This window comes from Pogona vitticeps, chromosome 1 (assembly GCF_051106095.1).
Source record: "Pogona vitticeps strain Pit_001003342236 chromosome 1, PviZW2.1, whole genome shotgun sequence".
In the NCBI taxonomy this organism is placed as follows: domain Eukaryota; kingdom Metazoa; phylum Chordata; class Lepidosauria; order Squamata; family Agamidae; genus Pogona; species Pogona vitticeps.
The window spans coordinates 348983152-349006437 of record NC_135783.1 but is presented as its reverse complement, the minus strand read 5'-3'; the positions used below and the strand labels follow the sequence as shown (position 1 = coordinate 349006437).

The 23286-nt window shown below is 42.9% G+C and overlaps 1 protein-coding gene across 3 annotated transcripts in view; it reads left to right on the top strand.

The window, feature by feature from the left end:
- Positions 1–23286, top strand: part of DAAM1 (dishevelled associated activator of morphogenesis 1) — a 212867-nt gene that overhangs the window by 107695 nt on the left and 81886 nt on the right. For all 3 annotated transcript variants that reach the window (XM_072986827.2, XM_020802503.3, XM_078383891.1), the window contains exon 3: positions 6829–6918. In XM_072986827.2, the coding sequence (XP_072842928.2) occupies positions 6829–6918 (90 nt within the window). The remainder of the gene's footprint in view (positions 1–6828; positions 6919–23286) is intronic.

Here is a 23286-nt window from a genome sequence, read left to right as displayed (position 1 = left end):
CTGAAGCCAGCCTCCGCCAGCTCCCGAATACTTAGGTCACACATACGCCCCGGCAACATCCCCATGGAACTCCAGCCAGCCCATTCACACACACCTTCACACACACACCAGCTGCCACCCCCCAACACACACACACCTTCACTCCACCAGCCATTCACACACATGCCCGGGCTTCCATCCACTGATATCCACCAAGCTTCCGCCAGCTGGTTTCAGGAGGCTAATGTCCCCTGGCTTTCTCTGCCAGCCTCAGCCAGCTTCCGCAGGGAGACTCTACCACTTCTGTCTGCCAACATCTACCGACTTCCCCCTGGTCCATCAGCCAGCTTCAAGCCACGGATCTCCGCCAGCCTCAAGAGAACTTGTCTTGGGCAGAAGGGCTGGGTTCTTTGCAGCTGCTGCCGCTCTCTCTGCCAGGCTGCCCTCTGCCCACTGACCTCCCTTCTGGTCTCCTGCCCTGCCCAGCAAGCCCCTTTTATCTGCCAGCAGAGAGGTGGGGCTCTCTGAGGTCAGAAAGACCCAGGAGAAAATGGGTTGTGTTCCCAAGGCAGCAGCAGCAGTAGCATCCTCGGGATTGGCTGAGTCCTGAAGATGATGTCAACAGTCTCTCTGATCATATGATTCACCCACAAAAGCTTTCATTTTGCATGATTTTTTTTCAAAAAATTAGTGGCCTATAAATGTATCCCCTGTCACCAATCCCTCTGATTGTTAAATCTCTCCATGTTGGCCTTCTGACAGGATTCTAGACTGGTGCTCCAAAAAATTATCTTCCCGCATTTGCACCAAAAGGAACTTTCCTGAGCCCTGAGCTAGGGGGGAAAATGAAAGTAATAAATGAATAAGGGTGGGCACAGTCACACAATACAGTCTTTGACCCTTTGGGGTTTGGGGGGTAGCCATGAAAAAGATATTATAAGGAGCCCGTTAAGAAAAAAAAAACTAAGTGTTTGAAACATACCAGTATTTTAACACCATCCCTACACTGTCAAAGATGCAGCTGTTTTTCAAAGACTCTCACAGCCTTTGGAACTCCCTCCCACTGGAAGGCAGATTTGCCCCATCTTTGCTGTCCTTCCACAAGCCAGCGAAGACGTTCCTCTTCAGGCAAACTTTCCCTTATGAACTGGCTGCCAGGGGTTGGGATCTTGAATGGATTGTTGTGCCTTATTGCTTTGAACACGTTTTTGGTGTTGCTTTTGTTTACTGTTTTTAGGGGCTATTTGTTCCTCTAAATTCCTTTTTCCAGCACCTTTGGAAGCATGGTTGTCAGGGACTGAACCAGCAACTTCCTGCATGCCAGACTTGTTGCCAGCCTCTGAACTAAGTTGCTCCCGACACATTCTCCATTGCTGGTGCCATCATGAGCCTTAGGTGGCCTTTGGTTATGGATGCCTGGCACCTATTATACGTAGGTGCTTGCATACTGGTGTATGCGTAAGGTTTGAGTAACGTGTCCTGGCTAATTGAAAGGTGCCAAGGAGTGTCTGAGTCATGTGCCTGATTTGTGCAACCAGGATGTACCCCAGCACTTCATCAATCAGCTGCAAGTAGCCATAGAAAGTTACTCGTATCTTATGCAAGTGCCAATAGGATTCCAATTAAAATGTCTATAAATAGAAAGTGCTTCCTTTCTGTCTCCCTTTCAGCACTGAGCACATTGCTGCAAAAGGACTGCGGACAGTTGGGTAGACATCCGTTTCTCTCAGGCTGGACACACAGTAGGACCCCTGTATCCGCTGGATCAGTATCCACAGTTGCACTTTTCTGTAGTCTGAAATTTTGACAACGATTAAAAAGAAAAAAAAAACTAGAAATAAGTATTTTCACAATGTATTTGCCGAAACTGGCCACTACAGGGAGCCCGAGACCATACTGGGTATTGTTATTGTTAAAAAATACAGTACAGTACATAGCATGGTCTCCGGCTCCCTTGGTTGGTCAGTTCTGGTGATATAGATGAAAATATATATTCTTGGATTTTGCTCTTTTACCATGCTAGTTGTTATTATAGTGTTCACTATTATCCACAGTTTTCAGAATCTGTGGGGGGCTTGTGATTAATCCCCGACAGATATGGAGTTCCGACTGTGTGGAGGGGTACAATGGCAACCATAACTGGTCTAGCCCAATGGGGGATTAGAGCAGTGGCCCCCAACCTTGGGCTTCCAGATGTTCTTGGACTTCAACTCCCAGAGATCCTGGCCTGCAGAGGTGGTGGTGAAGGCTTCTGGGAGTTGCAGTCCAAGAACATCTGGAGGCCCAAGGTTGGGGACAACTGGATTAGAGGACCAGTAAGTATTTATTTGTTAATACCGCCCATAGTGGGGGAACCAAGCATTTAACCCTTCCAGTGCAGGGGCAGTTGTTTTTTCTAAGCTAAAACCTCAGCATTCGGGGTTTAATTGCAGTATTGGCACTTTGAAATAAATAAGTTGATTTTGTGTTGCACTTTGGGCACTCGGGCTCAGAAAGGTCCACCATCACTGGAATAGAGAGATTTATCTACAGCGATTTATCTACAGCAGAAGGATTTGCACATCCTTCACCTTATTTATCGTGTGTGACCAGTCGTGGCAACTCATCTCATTTTTGGAAAAAAACAACAACTGTAGTGTGACCTGGACTCTGGGGGTTAATTTGGAAAAAGCCCTCATCATGGTTCCCACTGAACCATGTCGATACCTTGACTTTGAGGCTTGTAGATTATCATTTAGTCCAAATAAGCAGAAAGAAAAAGAGGAACCGCTGGTGCTCATAAATTTCGTGGTGGCAAATTTGGTTCACTGATAAATTTCCCCCTCCAGTGATCCAGAAGCAGAGGAGCTGTCAGCAATACTGCTTTTTGTAGAGCCTGTTAAAGGAGGCCTTCATTTTCCAAAGAGGTAGGGACGTGACTCTGTTTCCCCATACGTAACAAACACACACGGAAAGAGCGCATTGTGATAGACCTCCAAAATGGTGCGTTGGGTTTAGCTTTACTTCATTTTGGCCTTCCTGGGGGTTCTTTTAAATAGAATTATGGAAGCCATGAGTAAAGGTCATATAACTTGGTTCAGGGGTAATCATCCATGTAGAAATGGGACGGAACCAAACAGGGTCACACATGTTCAACTTGCAGAAGTGGCGTGCCCACACATGTCTTAGGCCCTTCTACAGAAACTGCCCATCAGAGTATAGTGTTTGTTGTTGTTGTGACATGCCATCAAGTTGCCTCTGTTTTTTTCGCCACCTTAGGAATGAATTCCCTCCAAATCCATCCCCTCATTAACAGCTCTACTCAGCCCTTGCAAAATCATGGCATCTTAACGGAATCAAGCCATCTCTTATTAAATCTTCCTCTTTTCCTGCTGTCTTCTAGCTTTACTGTCTTTTCCACAGAGTCTTGTCTTCTCATGATTTTCTCAAAGTACAACAGCCTCAGTCCTGAGATTTTATTTTCTAAGCAGTTGTTCAAGGTACATGGACCCTATTCTTTTCTTCCATCTGATCGCCTTGGCTAAAGTTGATCAATTTTTTTCCTCTTATGTTGTGTGTTGCATTTTCCTTGCAGGTAATCTGCAGCGGGTAAGGCTGATATTAGGAGAGGGAGATTGAAAAAATAAATTGAGCCACGCCTCCTTTCTCTCTCCTTTCTCCCACCTCATTTTCCTTCTACAGTGGTGCTTCGCTTAACGATTTTAATTGGTTCCGGAAAAAACATCGCTATGGGAAAACATCGCTAAGCGAAACGTGTTTTCCCATAGAGATGCATTGAAAACCGGATAAAACAGCTGTCAAACCTACAGTTCAATGCATTCCAATGGGGGGGGGAATTCACCAAAAATCAATGAAGACTCAGAACAAAGCCAAATCAAGTTTGCAAAGGTTTTACAGGATGCACTAACGATTCCAAGCATTTTAAACACTTTTTGAACATTTTAAGACACACTTAAAATAGCGAAAATGGACATCGCTAAGCGAAACAGGGGGACCCAAACTGTCATCACTAAGCGAAGCAAGGTCCTGAACATCGCTATGCGAAATTTCCCCATTGGAAACATCACTAAACGGAGCGCAAGATCCAAAAACCTCATCGCTAAGCGAATACATCGTTAAACGAGGCAGTCGCTAAGTGAGGCGCCACTGTATTCATCTTTTTCAACATTCATTATGGAAGGGACAGATCATGACATGAACTATAGTCCCCCTCTCTCCACAAAGCATCTTTGTCACACAGTTCATGCAGGGGGGAAACACCCTAGGGTAAGGGTTGTGATTTATAACTTAATTCAAGAGCATCTCTTTGTTTATACACTTCGTTTTAAGTCTGATGGTCCTTCAATATGATTTTTTAAATTTTTTTTATTTCCAACAGAAGATTTAAAAGCATAGATATGTAACACAATACGCATTTAAACAATACTCATAAAGTGTACAAATCCCTGGTCATCAAACAATAAACAAAACTAATCTAAACACAAAAAAGAATAAAGTCTAAGGCTCAACATAAAAGCAGTCTTATATATTTGAATAATTCTTCTGGCGAAAGCTTATTCATGACATCCCCCTTTTTATTCATTTTCTGTTCCTTTACACCGGGATTTTTACTTCCCCACCAATTATAAAATAGATTCCAGCTTAGATAAAAAGATGATGATTCTTGTCTTTTTAGCCTCTTAGCTAATCTATCCATTTCTGCACTTTCTAATTTTTTTTAATGATCACATCATCATTTGGTGGATTTTCATCTTTCCAAACCTGTGCCCACAATAACCGAGCTGCTGTCAAAACATGTACAGTATTATTAAATAATAGCTTTGTATTTTCGTTTTACAGTATTTTCGGTTTAAATTCTATTTTCTGTTTTGACATTTGCTTAAACCACATGTATGTTTTAGCCCAATAATTTTTTGCTTTATAACAAGTCCACCATACATGGTAATAACTTCCTTCATGACATTTCCAACACTTATTTGACATATTTGGGAACATTTTTGCAAGTCTAGCTGGCGACAAGTGCCATTTATAAAACACTTTATATAAATTTTCTTTGTACAAAGTTGCTAATGTTAACTTAATAATTTTTTTATCCAAAGTTGTTGCCATTTTTCTAATTCTATATTGTTGCCAAAGTTTTTAGACCATTTTAACATTGTATCTTTAACTTCTTCATCTTGTGTATCCCATTGCAGTAAAAATGTATACAATTTTTGGATTGGTTTTTCTTCTATAAAAGGAATATTTTGTCAAATGTAGTGTATTCTTTGTAAAACACCTTGTGCCTTCTTATCTTGATTGTAAAGTGATTGCATTTGTGTTTGAGGCCACCATGAAATTATGTTATGATGCAAAATTTCTGCGGATGAAGATCCACAAAAATTCAGTGTAATCTGGAAGATGCTACAAGTCTCCTCCATGTTCTGTGAGGCTCTGGATCGGCCTCTTTTAGCCTGTTGATTCTCGGATGCACTCACAAGGATGGGCATCCCGGTTTCCTTTGCGCCACCTCGACATAAGAAGAGCCCTGCTGGATCAGGCCAAGGGCCTCTCTAATCCAGCTCCCTGTATCTCACCGTGGCCCCACCAGATGCCGTGGGAGCTGAAGAGACTGCTAGATCCCTGTTTCCTGGTACCCCTCCCCTGTATCTGGCATTTGGAGATACCTCCCTTCTAAGCCCGGAGGATTATACATCTCCATCATGGCTTGTCACCTGCAATGGACTTTTCCTCCAGGAAGCTGTCCAATCCCCTTTGAAAGGCATCTAGGCCAGGTGCCATCACTACGTCCTATGGCCAGGAGTTCCACTGACTAACAACATGCTGGGGAAAGAAATCTCTCTTTTTTGGTCTGTTCTCACTCTCCCAACACTCCATTGGAGGGGATGTCCCCTGGTTCTGGTATTGCGTTAGAAGGAAAAGAGCTTCCCTCTATCCACTTGATCCACCCCCTGCATAATTTTATACGTCTCAGTCATGTACCCCCCCCCCGGAACCTTTTCTCTTGACTAAACAGCCCCCAACGCTGTAGCCTTTCCTCCTAAGGGAGGTGCCCCTTCGGAGGAGTCGTTTGAGTTGCTCTCTTCTGCATCTTCCTCCATGGTGTGTGCTGCAGTAAACTCCTGGAGGAATCAAGACTCAAGATACAGTGGTGCCCCGCATAGCGAGGTTAATCCGTTCCGGATTAACCTTCGCTATGGGAAAACATCGTAAAACGGATCAAAAAAACCCATTGGAACTTTGTTTAATGCGTTCCAAATGGGCCCAAAACTCACCGTTCTCCAATGTTTTCCCTTGTTCCGGCAGCCATCTTGGGTGTACCGGTGGCCATTTTGAGCATCCCGGCGGCCATTTTGGGTGTACCAGTGCCCATTTTTTTTGTTCCGGCGGCCATCTTGGGTGTACCGGTGGCCATTTTGAGGGTCCCGGTGGCCATCTTGGGTGTACCAGCACCCATTTTTTGTGTTCCGGCAGCCATTTTAGAACCGCTGAACAGCTGTTCCCCCATCGTAATGCGAGCATGCCCTCGCATTAGCGATGGGGAAATCCGCATCGCAATGCGGATTCATCGTTCAACGGTGCACTCATTATACGAGGCACCACTGTATCTTTAACAAATGGGCTAAGGAGTGTGGTTGTATTGAAAGACAAACTGGTTTCAATCTAGGAATAATTTTCCAGAGGAAATTACGGAGCTATAAATCAGCTTTGAAACAGTAGACAGTATGGTAATAAACAAGACGGTGATAATTATTGAGGCCTCTTTGAGGGATGAAGACATTTTCCTCAGTGCCGTTAATAAATTGGATACTTTTATGATGTACTTTTTTTTTTCTTGTTTCTTTCTAGGATGAACTGGACCTTACAGATAAACACAGGGAAGCCATGTTTGCCCTTCCAGCAGAAAAGAAATGGCAGATCTACTGCAGTAAGAAAAAGGTAAGAGAAGAAGTAAAATAAACCCTTCATCTACCGTGCGCTCTCTCTCTCTCTCTCTCTCTCTCTCTCTCTCTCATGATTTTGAGAAATAATGGGGAATAAAATCCTGCAGCATATATTTGAAATGTTCTGAAGAAATAATGAAAGAAATAACCTGAATTCTTGGGGGGGGACACAGTGTTCTAGTACAGTGGTTCTTAACCTGGGCGATAATGTCCCCCAGGGGGCGATTTCATTTTTCAGGGGGGTGGTAGAACGAGAAGGGGCGGCGTGGGGGCGCTGGAGCAAGCCAAACCTGTGAAAATGGCTGCAGCCTTTTTACAATGTGCATGAATATATATTTTCCTCCTATCTTAATTTAGTTTCAGAGTTTTCGTCTTGAAATTTTTAGTTCCTGCATTTTATGCCCTTTTTATATTTCTTTTTGAGTCTTAAAATTCGCTTGCAACTAAATGATTAAATGTTACTTTTTGGGGGCATTTCATTTTCTTGGAATTGAATTTTGTTTTCAGGGGTCATTGGATTTAAGTGTCTTAAATAAATAAACAAACAAACAAACAAACAAATAAATAAATAAGATATAATAAGAAATAAGAGGGGGCGATGATAACTTCCTCAATGGCTCAAGGGGGCGTTTCTTTCAAAAAGGTTAAGAACCACTGTTCTAGTAGGCATAACGGTAATTCCTGTTTATATGGCAATCTAGAGCTTGATGATTTTATTCTTTTGCTATATAATTCGCAGAATCTCTAAAAGAGATAAATCTGAAGAGTAACTTTGTCCCCTGCATTCTAAGTTCCGTTCACAAGGAAATGGACAAACTGTCGGCATCGAACTTTTGACTAATATTTTCAGCACCCAGCGGTCTTTTTAAACTAAATCTGAAAGAATTCTGCATCATTAAAACATACAGCCATAGCTCATAGTTTTGCGGCAGGGCTAATATTCCCTCTTGTCTGTTAGTGTCCTTGGCTCGTAAACATTCTTTTGTGCCCTAAAGAGCTTTTTGAGTCTTGCCGCTTATGGAAACAGGAAGAATCTCACAGTCTCATGGGGTAAAAACTGTGCCCCTGAGCCTTTCCATACAACTGGAGTAATGAAAATGCTTGGCTCATAAAATACAACCGTATGAAGGCCCAACGCTTTAACGAGGCTTATACGGTCTTTAGAGTGGCACCTTGCCCGTGTCCTTAAACACAGGCTGTGTGGTTAAAACGAAGATTATTTTGGTGGTGTTGGTGAAGGTTGGCTCCTTGTCAACGTTTTTTTGTCCTGTTGCTTTGTATACACAGCAGAATCCCTGTCAAACAGCAGTGGTGTTCTCCAGGTCGGGCGGCTGATGTGTGCTGAGCATACACCTAGCTATTCAAGCAGCCTGTGTGTTAGTAGCATAGTACGTGTTTGGTTTAGAAAACAGTGTGTAAATGCAGCAGCTCTGTATTTATGGTGACAGGCCATCCGGGTGATCAATGATCAGCAAAAAACGAATGAGGCCTGCAAGGAACGAGGCATTTCTAGAATACGAGATGGAGAGAGAGAACTGGTTTGACTTAAATATTTAAAAGGGTATCTGGATCACGGAGGAAGCAGTTGCTCACTAGGGGGGGAAAGTGATTGTGTATGAGCGTAGGCAAATCTAGAAGGGAAACATCCGAGGAATAAAAAATCAGGCAAGCTGTAGAATTAAGCCCCTTGGCCTGGAAGCATTTAAAAGAAGAGAAGGTACATGTTTAGCGGAAAGGAAGGTATGTGTTTAGCAGAAGATGCTGCAGCTGCTTTAGATCAAAAGATTATTTCTAGACTGAGAGGAGAGCAGTGTGTTCAACAAATATAGTCATGGCCCGCTTAACGATTACCCCGCATTACGATGAATTCGCTTCACGACGATGTTTTTGTGATCGCAAAACGATGGTCTAAATGGTTTTTTTCGCTTTGTGAAGATCGGTTCCCTGCTTCAGGAACCGATTCTTCGCATTACGACAATCAAAAGAGCTGATCGTCAGGTTTTCAAAATGGCCACCAGGTGCTCAAAATGGCTCCCTGCTGTGCTTAGGGACGGATTCCTCGCTATACAGGCACCGAAAATGGCCACTGTATGGAAGATCTTCGCTGGACAGTGTGTTTTTAGCCCATTGGAATGCATTAACCGGGTTTTAATGTGTTTCAATGGGTTTTTAAATTTTGCTTTACAATGTTTTCGCTCTATTGTATATCACTGTCTTCTCTGCTTGTGGTTCCCGCTGTCCCCCAGACCCAACTAACTATTGTGGGGCAGTGGCATAGTATACATCTGATGAAGCGGACATGTCCACGAAATCTTACATTAAAATATAATGGTGAGTCTCCACTGCCAGTCCAAGTCAGGGCATCGAGAATACCTTACCAAAATGCCAAGTTGATGCAGATCATAAGTCTTAGTTGAGCGCTGGAGTTATGGAATCCATAAATCACTCCCATTCTTGCTTGGCAGTCCAGACAGGGAGTAGCCAGAAGCAAGGTCCGGTTACTCCCTGTCTGGTTACTTGAACAGTTCAGGTTAGCTCGGCAGGTGATCGATCAGGCAGGAAAGCAAGGAGCGCTGAAGGCAGGAAGACAGAGCGGTCCTGGGAAGGACGTGGGCTTCAGCCAAGTATTTCCCTGCTTCGTTACAGCATTGTTTGCTAAAGCGAGGTTGCCTATCTCTGTTTTGCTTTCTTGTGGTTTCTGGTCGTGACCTTGAGCCCTTGACGTAGCTCTGTCGGATTTGGGGAGGTGTTCCTCTTGAGATCCTCTCTCCCCCCCCCCCCCCGCATATCTAGAGGCGATGGATCCTCTTTATGACCACGTTGGTCTGCCTTTTTAAAGCGGGGAGGTGGAGAGAGAGAGCAAAAGTACTGGATGTTGTGGTGGTAGATTTGGAAGCGCAGAGGCTGATCATAATCGTCGCCCTATCCAGTTCCCCATCAAGAAGAGTCCAAAAATGCAAACAGCTGGATCAGTCCATATTAATCAATGAGGAGCAGGTCTTTTGTCATGTTAATAGCTCTCACTTTCTAGTCCATCTAGATTTCACTAGAATCATGTTTGTTTGTTTGTTTGTTTGTTTGTTTGTTTGTTCGTTCGTTCGTTCGTTCGTTCGTTTGTTTGTTTGTTTGTTTGTTAGACTTCTGCCCCACCCATCTAGACCAAAGATCTATTCTGGGCAGCAAATGAAATGTTCTTTCATTCACTCTAGAACCAATTTACTTGTCTTTTCAGCAGGACATGGTAAAAGCAAAAAAGCAAAGTGTACTGCTTATATACCAGAGTGTATGAAACACTTTCTTGGGCAGCTTAATAATGCAGACCCTGATGTTAGGAAAGTGTGAAGGCAAGAGGAGGAGGGGACGACAGAGGATGAGATGATTGGACAGGGTCACCAAAGTGACCAACATGAAATTGACCCAACTCCGGGAGGCAGTGGAAGATAGGAGTATTAACTGCTGTGCCATGAGGCTACTCGATGTCATCATAGTCCCTGTTATTGAGAAAGTTCTGGCTCTTTCACTGCTCCACTACACACATGAAAAGTACTAAAAAGAATGAAAGAATCAATCCCAACTATGATGGGGAAACATGAGACCTTTTCTATATTCTGTTTGGTCGTCTTGCCAGGGGTATACCATTGGCTATTGAGGAAAACAAAACGGAAGACTTCTCATCTTAGTTTGATCAAGTTAGAAGTGTTGAACTCTTCCTAGCAATCGTCCGTCGTGCAAATTGGTCCTCTGGGAATTCATGAATGAGCTAACCACCTAAAACTTCCATCATGCAGATCCTTTATCATAACCATTCTCTGCTGGTGCTGGAAACCAAAAAGAAATCGGCCGTCACTCTGACATCCGGTGCTTCAGCCGCTATTAAGACAGCTTTTAAAATGAATGATACACATTTATGGAGCGTATGGTTTCAGGCCGTCATGAAGATAGTGTGCTAACACATGATTCAGAGGCAGCGTGATGCTCGATACCAGTCACTCGCAAACACAATCAGGAGTTTTTTTTATTACACATTAGGTATCTCATTAGCCACTTTGTGAAATAGGGTGCTGAACTAATTATGTCTTCAGTGTGGCACAGCAGAGCTGTTTTCATGTTGAGTGCTATACAGTGCTCTGTTTTCTTTTGGTGCTGTTGTATGTGTAAAAGATAGATGCCTCTTGAAATGTGGCTTTATGTCAGGAATTTCTTGGGTTGACCTTTGTCGGCAAGGTGAGGTCTCTGCTTTTTAAGATGCTGTCTAGGTTTGTCATCGCTTTCCTCCCAAGAAGCAGGCGTCTTTTAATTTCATGGCTGCTGTCTCCATCTGCAGTGATCATGGAGCTCAAGAAAGCAAAATCTGTCACTGCCTCCATATCTTCCCCTTCTATTTGCCAGGAGGTGATGGGACCAGTGGCCATGATCTTAGTTTTTTTGATGTTGAGCTTCAGACCATTTTTTGCGCTCTCCTCTTTCACCCTCATTAAGAGGTTCTTTAATTCCTCCTCACTTTCTGCCATCAGAGTGGCATCATCTGCATATCAGAGGTTGTTGATATTTCTTACAACAATCTTTATTCCGGCTTGGGATTCATCCACTCCTGCCTTCTACATGATGTATTCTGCATATAAGTTAAATAAGCTGGGGGACAATATACAGCCTTTTCGTACTCCTTTCCCAATTTGGAACCAATCAGTTGTTCCATATCCAGTTCTAACTGTTACTTCCTGTCCTACATATAGATTTCTCAGGAGATAGATAAGGTGGTCAGGCACTCCCATTTCTTTAAGAACTTGCCATAGTTTGCTGTAGTCCACACAGTCAAAGGCTTTTGTGTAGTCAATGAAGCAGAAGTAGATGGTTTTAACCTATAAAGCCCTTAAATGGCTTGGATCAAAGCTATCAAAAAGACCACATCTTTCTCTATGAGCCTGCCCAATAATTAAGATGATCGTAGGAGGACTTTCTCTCGGTCCCACAACCTTCATTGACATGCTTGATTGAGGACACAGGAGAGATGGGGCCTTCTCTGCCGCTGCTCCTTTAGACTCTGGAACTCCCTCCCAGGGGAAGCCAGGCTGGCCCCATCTTTGCTGTCCTTCTAGCAAGCAAGTGAAGACCTTGGAAAGTGGTGAGCGCTCCAACCCTGGAGGAATTCAAGAGAAAACTGGACAGCCGTCTGTCAGATCTGCTTTGATTGGGATTCCTGCATTGAGCGGGGTTTTTAGACCTGATGGCCTTGGAGGATGTTGTAAAGATGTTGTCTCCAACATATTATACTGTACCTATTTTTTGTATAAGCATATGAGACTGTTTCAGTGTTAAGACACCCTAAAACACCAGTTGTTTGAAATCAAGCATGACCAAGTGCTTCTGGTTTTCTTCTTTTCAACTTTTTGGTGGCTTTTTTCTGTTCATCTGTGTGGTCCCCGGACAATCCTTAGGATGGAAAATTGGTCCTAGTCTGACTAGTCTCCCTTTATGAGCTCATGAGTGTTAAGATCATCCAGAGAGACCTTTCTTGCGGTCCCACCCCTTTCACAGGTTTGCTTTGTGGAACTCAGGAGAGGGCCTTCTCTGTGGTTGCTCCCAGACTCTGGAACTCCCTCCCACTGGAGACCAGACTGACCCCATCTTTGCTATCCTCAGGCAGGCTTTCTGTTAATGACTGACTGTTTTTTTTTAAAATCAGGATGATTAGTGTGTGGATTGCCATGAAGTGTTGTGATCTATAAACTGCATAAATAACTATTTAAATATTTAATTCTTATTTAATATTTGAATAATTTATTGTTTTATCTATTTATTGTTTTAATGATGCAAGCCACCTTGGGTCCTTTTCAGGAGAAGGGCTGGGTAAAAATATTTTAATTAAATAAACTCAATGACGAAGGATGCAACTTACTGAGTGTAGCTGTTTGGGGTGTCTCATTTCCTATCTTGGGGGGGGAGTTGCAATTCAATTTTACATGCAAATCATCCATAAAATGAGAACGGGGAGCATGTGAAGAATGTGGAATAACCTGAGCATTGGTGCAAGTCAGATTATACACATATCTAGATCGTCGTCGTTTAGTCGTTACGTTTTGTCCGACTCTTCGTGACCCCATGGACCAGAGCACGCCAGGCCCTCCTATCCTCCACTGCCTCCCGGAGTTGTGTCAAATTCATGTTGGTTGCTTCGCAGACACTGTCCAGCCATTTCATCCTCGGTCGTCCCCTTCTCCTCTTGCCCTCACACTTTCCTAACATCAAGGTTTTTTCCAAGGACTCTTCTCTTCTCATGAGATGGCCAAAGTACTGGAGCCTCAGCTTCAGGATCTGTCCTTCCAGTGAGCACTCAGGGTTGATTTCCTTCAAAATGCATAGGTTTGTTCTCCTTGCAGTCCAGGGGACTCTCAAGAGTCTCCTCCAGCACCACAATTCAAAGGCATCAATTCTTCGGCGGTCTGCTTTCTTTATGGTCCAGCTCTCACTTCCATACATCACGACAGGATAAACCATAGCTTTAACTATTCGGGCTTTTGTTGGCAATGTGATGTCTCTGCTTTTTAAGATGCTGTCAAGATTTGTCATCGCTTTCCTCCCAAACATATCTAGATAGCTTTGTGCAAATAGCCGGGTGGAAATCACTGAATCATTCAGTTGGATTTTATGGAAGAAGAATCTGTGTCTTCTTAGCCTAATGTTTCTGAGAAGGTTTTTGCTAAGTTATGGTAGATGTTGGTATATCCAGCTTCTACCATAAGCACAGCCTAAACCCAAAGCATCAAGATATTTGATGGGAGTTTGTTTTTGTTTTTTAAAAAAACTTTGCCTCCTTTGTACAAATTTCGGGTTCCAACCTGACGCTATTAACCAAAAGCAAGCATCACGCTTTTTCCTTACAGTTGTGAAATCAGCAACATCATTTCATGCAGAAACGAAAACAGAACTTCTGTCTCTCTGGCACACATCTACCCAATTCAAGTATTTAAACTAAAGTCCTTTTGAAGGTAAAAATAAAAATATAGCTACCGGAGAGCACATGACAGAAAATCTGAGCATAACTAGCAATAACGACTGCTTTATTTGTGTAAAGAACGCCTGGCTGAGGGCAAACTTTGTAACTGCTTCTCTTGAAAACATGAGTTCCTTTTGAAGACTACAATTCCCAGAATCGCCAGGCAGCATAGTTATTGGGCAATGCTAGCTGGGGGATTGTGGGTAGTTATAGTACAAAGGGCAATGTTCACAAACTCTTAATGCTTCATCTGGTTTGATTTGCTCCAAGTTGAACATTTTGTAGGAGCCTTGTGGCTCAGTGGTTAAATGGCAGTGCTACAGTCGAACTTCTGCTCACGAACCAGGTTCAATCCCAGGAAGCCGCCGTGAGGTTCACTCAGCCTTCCATCTTTCCAAGATTGATAAATTGAGTACCCAGCTTGCTAGGAGAGGGAATGTCTAGCCTGCATAGTTAAATTGTAAACCACCCAGAGAGAACTTTAAGTGCTATGAGGTGGTTATATAAACATCACACTTTTGTATGGAGTACAGCTGAATGTGTACACACAGCAGGACAAAAGTAGAATGGGGTTTAATACCATGAACTGAAAAATATAGAAAGATACTAGATGAGATCAAAGACTCAGCAGATCTGTTGTCTTAACTTCCACAGTGTCCCACCAAATGCCTCTTTCGAAGCTCACAAGCAGGCTGTGAAGGCTGTTGTTGTTGTTTAGTCGTTCAGTCATATCCAACTCTTCGTGACCCCATAGACCAAAACACGCCAGGCCCTCCTGTCTTCCACTGCCTCCCGGAGCTGTGTCAGATTCATGTTGGTCGCTCCGATGACCTTGTCCAGCCATCTCGTCCTCTGTTGTCCCCTTCTCTTGCCTTCACACTTTACCAACATCAGGGTCTTTTCCAGGGAGTCTTCTCTTCTCATGAGATGGCCAAACAATTGGAGCCTCAGCTTCAGGATCTGTCTTTCCAGTGAGCAACTAGGGTTGATTTCCTTCAGAACGGATAGGTTTGATCTCCTTGCAGTCCAGGGGACTCTCAAGAGTCTCCTCCAGCACAATTCAAAAGCAGCAATTCTTCAGTGATCAGCCTTCTTTATGGTCCAGCTCTCACATCATTAAAAAAATTATTTAAATCAAACAAATAGGTTGTTAAAAATTAACTTGCAATTGTTATTTAAATCAATTTGATTTTTTTTAAAAAAATCACAGATTATTATCCAACTTGCCTGAAATAAATGACAAGATAGCATCATCCTCTCCCCATGCAATATCCAGAAGCCAGCTACACGTTGAATCAGGAGTAACGGGGAAATGTTTCCCACCCCATCTGAGGCATCAGGTTAGTTTAGGGGTTCAGAACAAGCAACGTGACACACCTCGTTCTTTTGTGCAATGGGGGTGGAGGGTGGGAGAGCGGGAAAAATCGGAGAGTCAAGAGTGAACAGCTTAGCAAGCTACCATTTTTCTGCTCCAACATCTGCCATCTAAGGCTGTTCCCTTCCCTTGTCAAATGGGAGGGCTAGTCCTAGGTAAAAGGAGCAATCCTCTTCACAGGTCCGGTACCTCAGAATGCTTATTCCTTGTTAACAAGCAACGAGTCTGCGCTGCTGTTCTACAGAAAAGAAAAGCAATTCCTTTAAATAAAAAAAAAAACAGTTCCACTCAACAATACCTGTTCTGGGTTCTGTTTTTCCCCCAGGGTGGGCTTCCCCCTGCTTCCAAAATGTTGCTAAAAAGTGCATCTGTTTGCAATATTCAGGGTTTTAAGATTAAGCTTTTTAAACAGTGAGCCATTTGACCATGAAATATCATCCTCTAGTTGGTTGTTCGTATACGTGTGTGTGTGTGTGTGTGTGTGTGTGTGTGTGTGTGTGTGTGTGTGTGTGTGTGTGTGTGTGTGTGTGTCTACACACACTTATGCATGTACAAGGCTTTTAGGCAGGATATGGGGGCCCTTGTTGTTACGAGGGGGGGGAGAGAATCGACTTGCAAGATACAGGTTTGAATCCTGCTCTGATCAGATGAGGAGGAAGTGATATTCAATTCCAGTTTGTCTAGGGAACTGTAATTCCTCCACAGCCAGTGGAAAGCGCCTTTGTCTACTTTCAAGTTTTTTTCTTTTTTTTCTTTTTGGTCCAAGAGAGGAAAGCATTTCCAGTGAGGGAGAAGCGAAATAAACACCACACAATCCTAAAATATTTAGAGGCTGAGAAGGGATCGGATCTCCCAGAGGAGAACTAACATAACAAAGTTTTGATGAATTGGTCTCAGTATGAATACTGCAGAGATTCTTCTGAACTTTTATTTATTCCTTTTTTTTACTTGTGCTTATATCCCATCTTTCCTCCAGTGAGCCCAGGACAGAGTGTGTGTTTCTGTCCTCTAAAACGTGAGCCTCACAAGAACCATGTGAAGTAGGCCAGGTGTAGCTGGAGAAGAGTGCAGCTGGCCCAGGGTCACCCAGTGGGTTTCATGGTTGAGGGAGGATTTGAACCCAGGTCTCCTTCAAACTCTTCAACTACAATAACACCATGCTCGCTCCATAATCATATGATTTACTTTTTTTTTTTTTAAGAATCTTCGTGCTAGCAGGCAGAATTATTGTAGACAAGGTTCTTGTGCTTTTTTCTCAGCCACTGGAATAGAAGGAGGGAGGATCCTGCTCTAAGGGCCAGTGGTGGCGGCTGTCAATTTCCTGTGTCAGGGAATACCAAGATCTCGCCTAATCTGGGAGGAAGGCTTGAGTTTGAATCCCAGTTACTGGAGAATTAGAAGTAGAAAAGAGACCAGAATGCCTATGTTTGTTTAAAGTCCCATTTTTAAACTTGCACTTACATCATGATAGCAAAAGGAAAAAAAACACCAAAAAAAACACCTTAACCCACAGTCACCCCAAAACAAAACCTAGAACAAATGAGAGACAAGGAACCAAACAGCGATAATGACAGGTGGAAAAAAAAATCTGAAAATAAATAATCTAGCTGGGGGAAAGAAAGAAAAACCCTCCAGACCTCTCCCTGTTTTTGGCCACAGTTCATATAGAACGGCCGTTCCTACAAAATTTCATGCTCCCATTCCTTCCTTTTTTATATGGAAGGAATGTTCACATCTCTTAAAGCGAAGTATACCGCTCCTATAGTGCCTCGTAGTGCTTAAAACACTTTCAGGGCAGTTTACAATTTAATTATGCAAGCTAAACATTTGGGTTATTCGATTTACTGACCTTAGAAAGACGGAAGGCTGAGTCAACTTCAAGGCTGGCTACCTAAACCTTTTGGGACCGAACTCGTGAGCAGCAGAGTCTTGACTGCATTACTGCAGTTTAATCACTATGCCACAAGGCAGTGGCTAAACTGACATATGAGTCCGTTCCAGGTTTTAATACTGGATATATCATTGGTTCTGGCAGATGTGCTGAAAAAACATTTTTTTTCCTGGAAAGTCTTATCTTACAGGAGAGGTTTCTGATCTCAGTTTCCCTGAGAGCATTGACTACCAATATGAGATTGAATTTGTCCTTTTTTATGTGGCTGGTAGGGTAGCAATTTGCTGTTGACTTTCAAGCCATGGTGTGGAATGAGCAAAGTGGTCCGTCTGTCAATTGAGCGGAAAGCGACCATTTCTGATGTAGATTTCAGTCTACGACATTCCAACATTCCCGTGTCCTCTGGCCAGTTCTTTGGAAAGTCAGGTCTTTGAAGAAAATGAAAACAGAGACGAGAGGAGACCTACTGTAGGGGTGGAGAATCTAATAATCTCTAGATTATTTGCAAAGATGGAGGTCATGGATAAATAAAGGCTGGGCATATGTAACTTTCCAGGCATTATTGGTTTGTAGCTGCTGTCAGCTGTGTTGGCTGGGGCTGATAGAAGTTGCAGTCGAACAACATCTGGAGGGCTGTAGTTTCCCCACCCCTGCTTTCAAACCTGAAAGGCCAATCTGTGCCATGGATGCCCCAAATTGCCCACACTCTTGAGGATTTATTGGGTACCCTTATAGAAACAGGAAGGCATTGCCTGGTTCTGAAGAAAGATTCATATAGTATTATGCTTTCAAAAGTTGGTTTTTTGGACTTCAACTCCCAAAATCTCCCAGTCATCACAGCCAGTAGGAGATTGTGGAAGTTGGCATCCATAAAAGTAACTTGTCTTTGCACAGCTACGAAAATGGCATCGAATCACCAAAGATATGATCAACTGCACGCTGAATCGTACAGTTTAATGTTTCCAGATGTCTGATGGAGTGGACGTGTCCATGAAAGCTTGCATTAAAATATAATATTAGTCTTTAAGGTGCCAAATGTTTTTTGTCTTGTTTTGTTGTGTCTCTTTGGATTTTTACCTCGATGCAACTTAATATGGAACAGATAACATCTCCTGTGATTTTTTTTTCCCTTAAAGCAGTTCACCTCCGGACATTTTGCTGTTTGCATTACTCCAGAGAATTTGGGCCTATATTTTTAATAGCTCCTATAATACATTATATAACACATTCTGAAGAGAATATGAGACAGCAAACGGAAATAAATGATAATTGGCTTTGTGTGCAGAAAGCTTGAATCAAAACTTCCCCTCAGACTTAGGTAGTTTTATACCTTTTTGATTTCCCCCCCTGTAGTTTCTTTCCTTTTTTTTTTTTTAAGCTCTGTTGCAACAGACTGTCTTTGTTCTAGGCCAGGGGCGTTTGATGACTTATCTCCTTTTTTGTTACCACCCTGGAAGGTTATGTACCCAAATGTTCCATAACAGGAACAGGGCTAGGTCGCGTCTAGAAATCCATCTTTTCAACTATGTTTCCCACCCACCCACCCAGGTAAAATGGGGCAGCTATAATCATCACAGTATCCTGTGACCTCGGTATCTAGGTAAACCTTGTTATGCAAAGAAAGACAGAAAGAGAACTCTTGTAGAACTTTTGCTTGAGAAATATTTTTCAGTCCTGAGGTTTTGCAAAAATATATTTTTAAAAATAGCTTGGGAGATAAGTTTGGATAGCTCAGTGGTTTAGGCATTTGGCTGCAGAACTAGAGGCTCAGAGTTTGATTCCCCACTGTGCCTCCTTGTCAGGGGCTGGACTAGATGATCCATAAGGGTCCCTTTCCAGCTCTGCAAGTCTAAGATTATTATCAGCAAAGGAAAAAAAGTGTGCTGCTTATATACTGTCCCATTATGCTTTAAGCTCTCTGTAAAGTGGTTTACAATTCAATTAGGCAGGCTTCATGTTGCCCCACCAGCGTGACAGGTACTCAGTTTACTGACCTCAGAAGAATGGGAGGTTGAGTCAACTTCAAGCTGGCTACCCAAACCTCTTAGGATCAAACTCAGGGCATGAACACAGTCTTGACTGCAGTACTGTAGTTTAGCCACTGCACCACAAGGCTTCTTTATTATTACTGTATTTTCCATGTATAAGACACCCCCATGTATAAGACGCCAAACCCACTTTTCTAATCCAAAATTAAGAAATCTAAGTGGAGGTTAGCAAGTGTAGGGGGAAAGGGATCAAAGTGCTGCAGAATCGCTTTGATCCCTGCTTTCCCCTCCATTTGTTTTTGTTCTCTCCTCAGCTAACTTCTGTGTATAAGGCAACCCTCAATTTTTAGTCTAAAGATTTTAGACAAAATCATAATCTTATACATGGAAAAATACAGTATGTAAAGCCACCTTTTGGATGATAACTTCCAGACAGTGTGAACCCTATTCATGCTGTCTAGAATTTCTGGAAGTTGCACTGCAAAAAAAAGAGTAGGTTTTGCAATCTCTGATTTTTCACCTTCCTATTTCCATGGCATTTCAAATATAGATAGTGAGTTACAGCAACTTGTGAGCCAGACCTGCAAGATATATCTGCCAAGAGAACCCTAATTGATTTTTACCCCATTGTTCTCCTTTTAAAAGGACCTAAGGGGGCTTACATCATTAAAATATAATGTTTAGAAGCTTAAAACAGTAAATATGCAATTTTTTAAAAAAGAATCAAACAAATAGCACAATGAAAATGGTAAACAAACTCAACTTCCAGAAACAGATTCAAAGCAACACTCCATTTAAAAGCCCTCACATAAAGACAGTCACTAAGGGAAAGCCAATCTGAAGAGAAAGGTGCAGAAGGACAGCAAAGATGGGGTCAGCCTGGCCTCCAGTGGGAGGGAGTTCCACAGTCTGGGAGCAGCCACGGAGAAGGCCGTCTCCGGTGTCCTCACCAAACATGCGTGGGAAGGTGGTTGGAGTGAGAGAAAGGCCTCCACCGATGATCCTAACACCCAGGCTGGCTCATGGTCCTTGAGATCACTTGGACTCAAGCCAAATCCTTGCCTGGGAACGATATCATGGCATTTAATCCCATCTAATCTGCATTTAAGATTCATCTATGAAGAGACGGCAGCAATACTGCCTTTCTTTTTCTTTCTCAAGTCTATTCATTGAACTGGGCATTGACGGCTGTCTATATTATATTAAATTAAACGCCCTTTCTCAGTTGGATTTGTGTGTGCTTTGTCAAGAGTATCCTGGCAAACTATCTTCCTTAGTTTAAAGGAAGCCAGGAGCCGTGAAGCTGAAGAGAGAGAGAGAGAGAGAGAGAGAGAGAGAGAGACTCACTTTCCCCTCTCAGGTTGCTCTCTCTCTCTCTCTCTCTCTCTGAGCTGAGAAATTTGCCCTGACCAGTTCTGCTTTATTGGCTCACTCCTCTTCCTTTCCTCTTATTATTTTTCATTCCCTTATTGCCGTCCGGAGGCTGCACGCAGCTGGGCCACCATCTCCCAAATGCTACCTGACCCCCAGGTTGAGGTGGCTCTCGCCTGCATCCTGTGTTGTCTGCACATCAGCAAAAAAATACACAGGATGCGGCTATGGGTCTGGCAGCTGGGGTGAAGCCCCAGGTGTGGAGACAAGAGTTGTTGTTTTTCAAGCATGTCACCACCTTGCCCTGTTTTGAATTAGAATTAAACTATAAATGATCCTGGTGCCCGTTTTTGTGCTAGAATCAGTTTGGAGAACCCAGAGCTACAAAAATTTGGTGGGTTTGTTTTTTTTGTACTGTACCTTCCAAAGTCTCTCATCTGACTGAGGATTCTTGGGGGGGGGGGGTTGTCATCTAAAAATAAAACTGAGGGGATTCTGTGAGCTGTAGTCTCAGTTTCTGATCTAGTAAAGACCAGTCCAACAGCTGAGCCAAATACATGAAAAATTGCGACGTGTTTTTGACAAAATGGGGGGAAGCAATATCAGATCAACAGGGTTAGACTTATACATGGAAAAATACTCTACAGTACAAATCTAGGACAGATAATAACTGCTGGGGGGGGAGTTGGATTTTCATAATTATAGGAAGTCTTAGAATTGCAAAATAAAAATCCCTTCTCTGATAGAAAGACATTGCTGCTTGCAACTGGCCGGTCAAAACCAGCCAAGCGCATTATCTGCCATGGCTTTCTGTCCAGTTGCACATCACATTGCCTCCATGGGTGGAAGACCTACAGTGTACGTGCATATATAGAGGACCTTCTAACCGGGTGGGGGGGAGGCATCAGCAACAAGAGACATTAAAACAGCGAAACTGACACACGGACCATACTTCAGCAAGACAGCAGAGTTACCCTGCACCAGCAAGTATAACAAAAGTAAAAACACACGCCGTGTGTGCCACCTTAAAGACTAACAGATTTATTCCATGGTGAGGTCTCGTTCTCTCCAAGGATGTGCATAGCAATCCACAAAAATTCACACTAAAATAAGTCTATGTACTTGTCTTTCAAGTGCAACAACTCTTTGGTTTCCTTTCTCGGTCTATATGTTTATCTGTGTTTCTGTGTGTTGTGTGTGTGTCTACATGTATATAGGAACCAGACTGTGTTACAGACTCAGGGGACAACTTTGTCCTTCTCTCTACTCAGGAAAGACTGATGATGGATGTAATAATAAATAAAGCTCCATAAGCGAGCTGATTTTGTTGTAACTACAGCAGAGTAAGTTCACCATAGGGATGGGGGCAGTTATTCCCACGGCAGACTCACAATAAAGGCAGGAGAACCAGTTGAAATCAAATAACTAAACCTTTATTGAGAAGGCTACAGAAAAATCTGAATCCTAGCCTAAATACTGTATATAGACACGTGCTCCAGGAGAGCATTTGGCTGATGGAGAGACAGGATGTCTGCTCGTTACCTAAGCATAAAAGGAAGTTGAAGTGCGGAAGAGGGATGATGGACCCTGAGAGTTATCAGTCTAACAATAGGTGTGGGAGGAAATAAAGGTCAGAAAGACAAAAGGATAGAATAGCTTTTTCTGACATCTACCCCCAAGCCCCTCTTCTGATAATTTAGGCTGAAGAGGTACTAAGAGATGATGTTTGGATGGTCCATTCTTTCGGTGTGATATAGACCGGCAATCTTTTCCTAGTGTCCTGGAGGATTTTACATAAAACACATGAGCTAGCTTTTGAAATTAAAAAAAAAAAAAGAATAAATGGACCCAAGGCTGACATGAGCTGCTAGATAGCTCAGTAGTTTCTGGCTGTGGAGCCAGAGGTTGGAAAGTTCGATTCCCCGCTGTGTGTCCTTGACAGAAGTGGGACCTGATGTTCCTTTCCATCTCTGCAGTTCTAAAATGATGATGATTAGAAACCACAGGACACTCAGGGATTGGATTCTTCTTCGAAAGCAAATTCCAAAGGGAATTCGATGAATGAGGATACATCAAGCGATTCAACACTGTTTTGGCTTTTTTTAAAAAAATTGATACTGACTTCTCATTAAATATATTAATCAACTCTTCCATCCAGATTTGCATGTATTACTACCCTGCTGTGTATAGCATACTGATTTTCCCTGCAGACCATGAGGCAAAGCAGGTCATCGCTGCCTTCAGCTAAAACAGTCACTCTCATGGAAACAGAAACCACTGCCTTGATGTCTCACTGGGTAATTGGCTTGAATGAATGACCTTACCAAAATTGGTACTTATGTCTACCAGCCCTTTGAAAACGTATGACCCGTGTTAATAATATATTAGTCATTTTCTGTATTATGCTTCATTCTGTCCCACCCTCCTAACCACAATCAGTGTGTACATAAATCCATGGAACTGAAAGCCATACTCTTCTATTGTCTTGGACTTAAGGATTGGATTTTCCCCCCTACCGGAAGTGTGTCTTAATCTGCATAATTTGTGACCCATCAGTGACCTTGTAATGACTCTTTCAGCAGCCACTGTTGAGATCTTTATCTGTCATCCTTGGGGGGCTGGCCATCACTCTGTGGACCTCCTGCGTTTCCATTCCATACTCCTTGCCCCCTCCCCCATTACTGGATATATGGCTGCGCTCCATGCCTTTGAAGAAATGGGCTGCATGGTAGCCTTCCAGATGC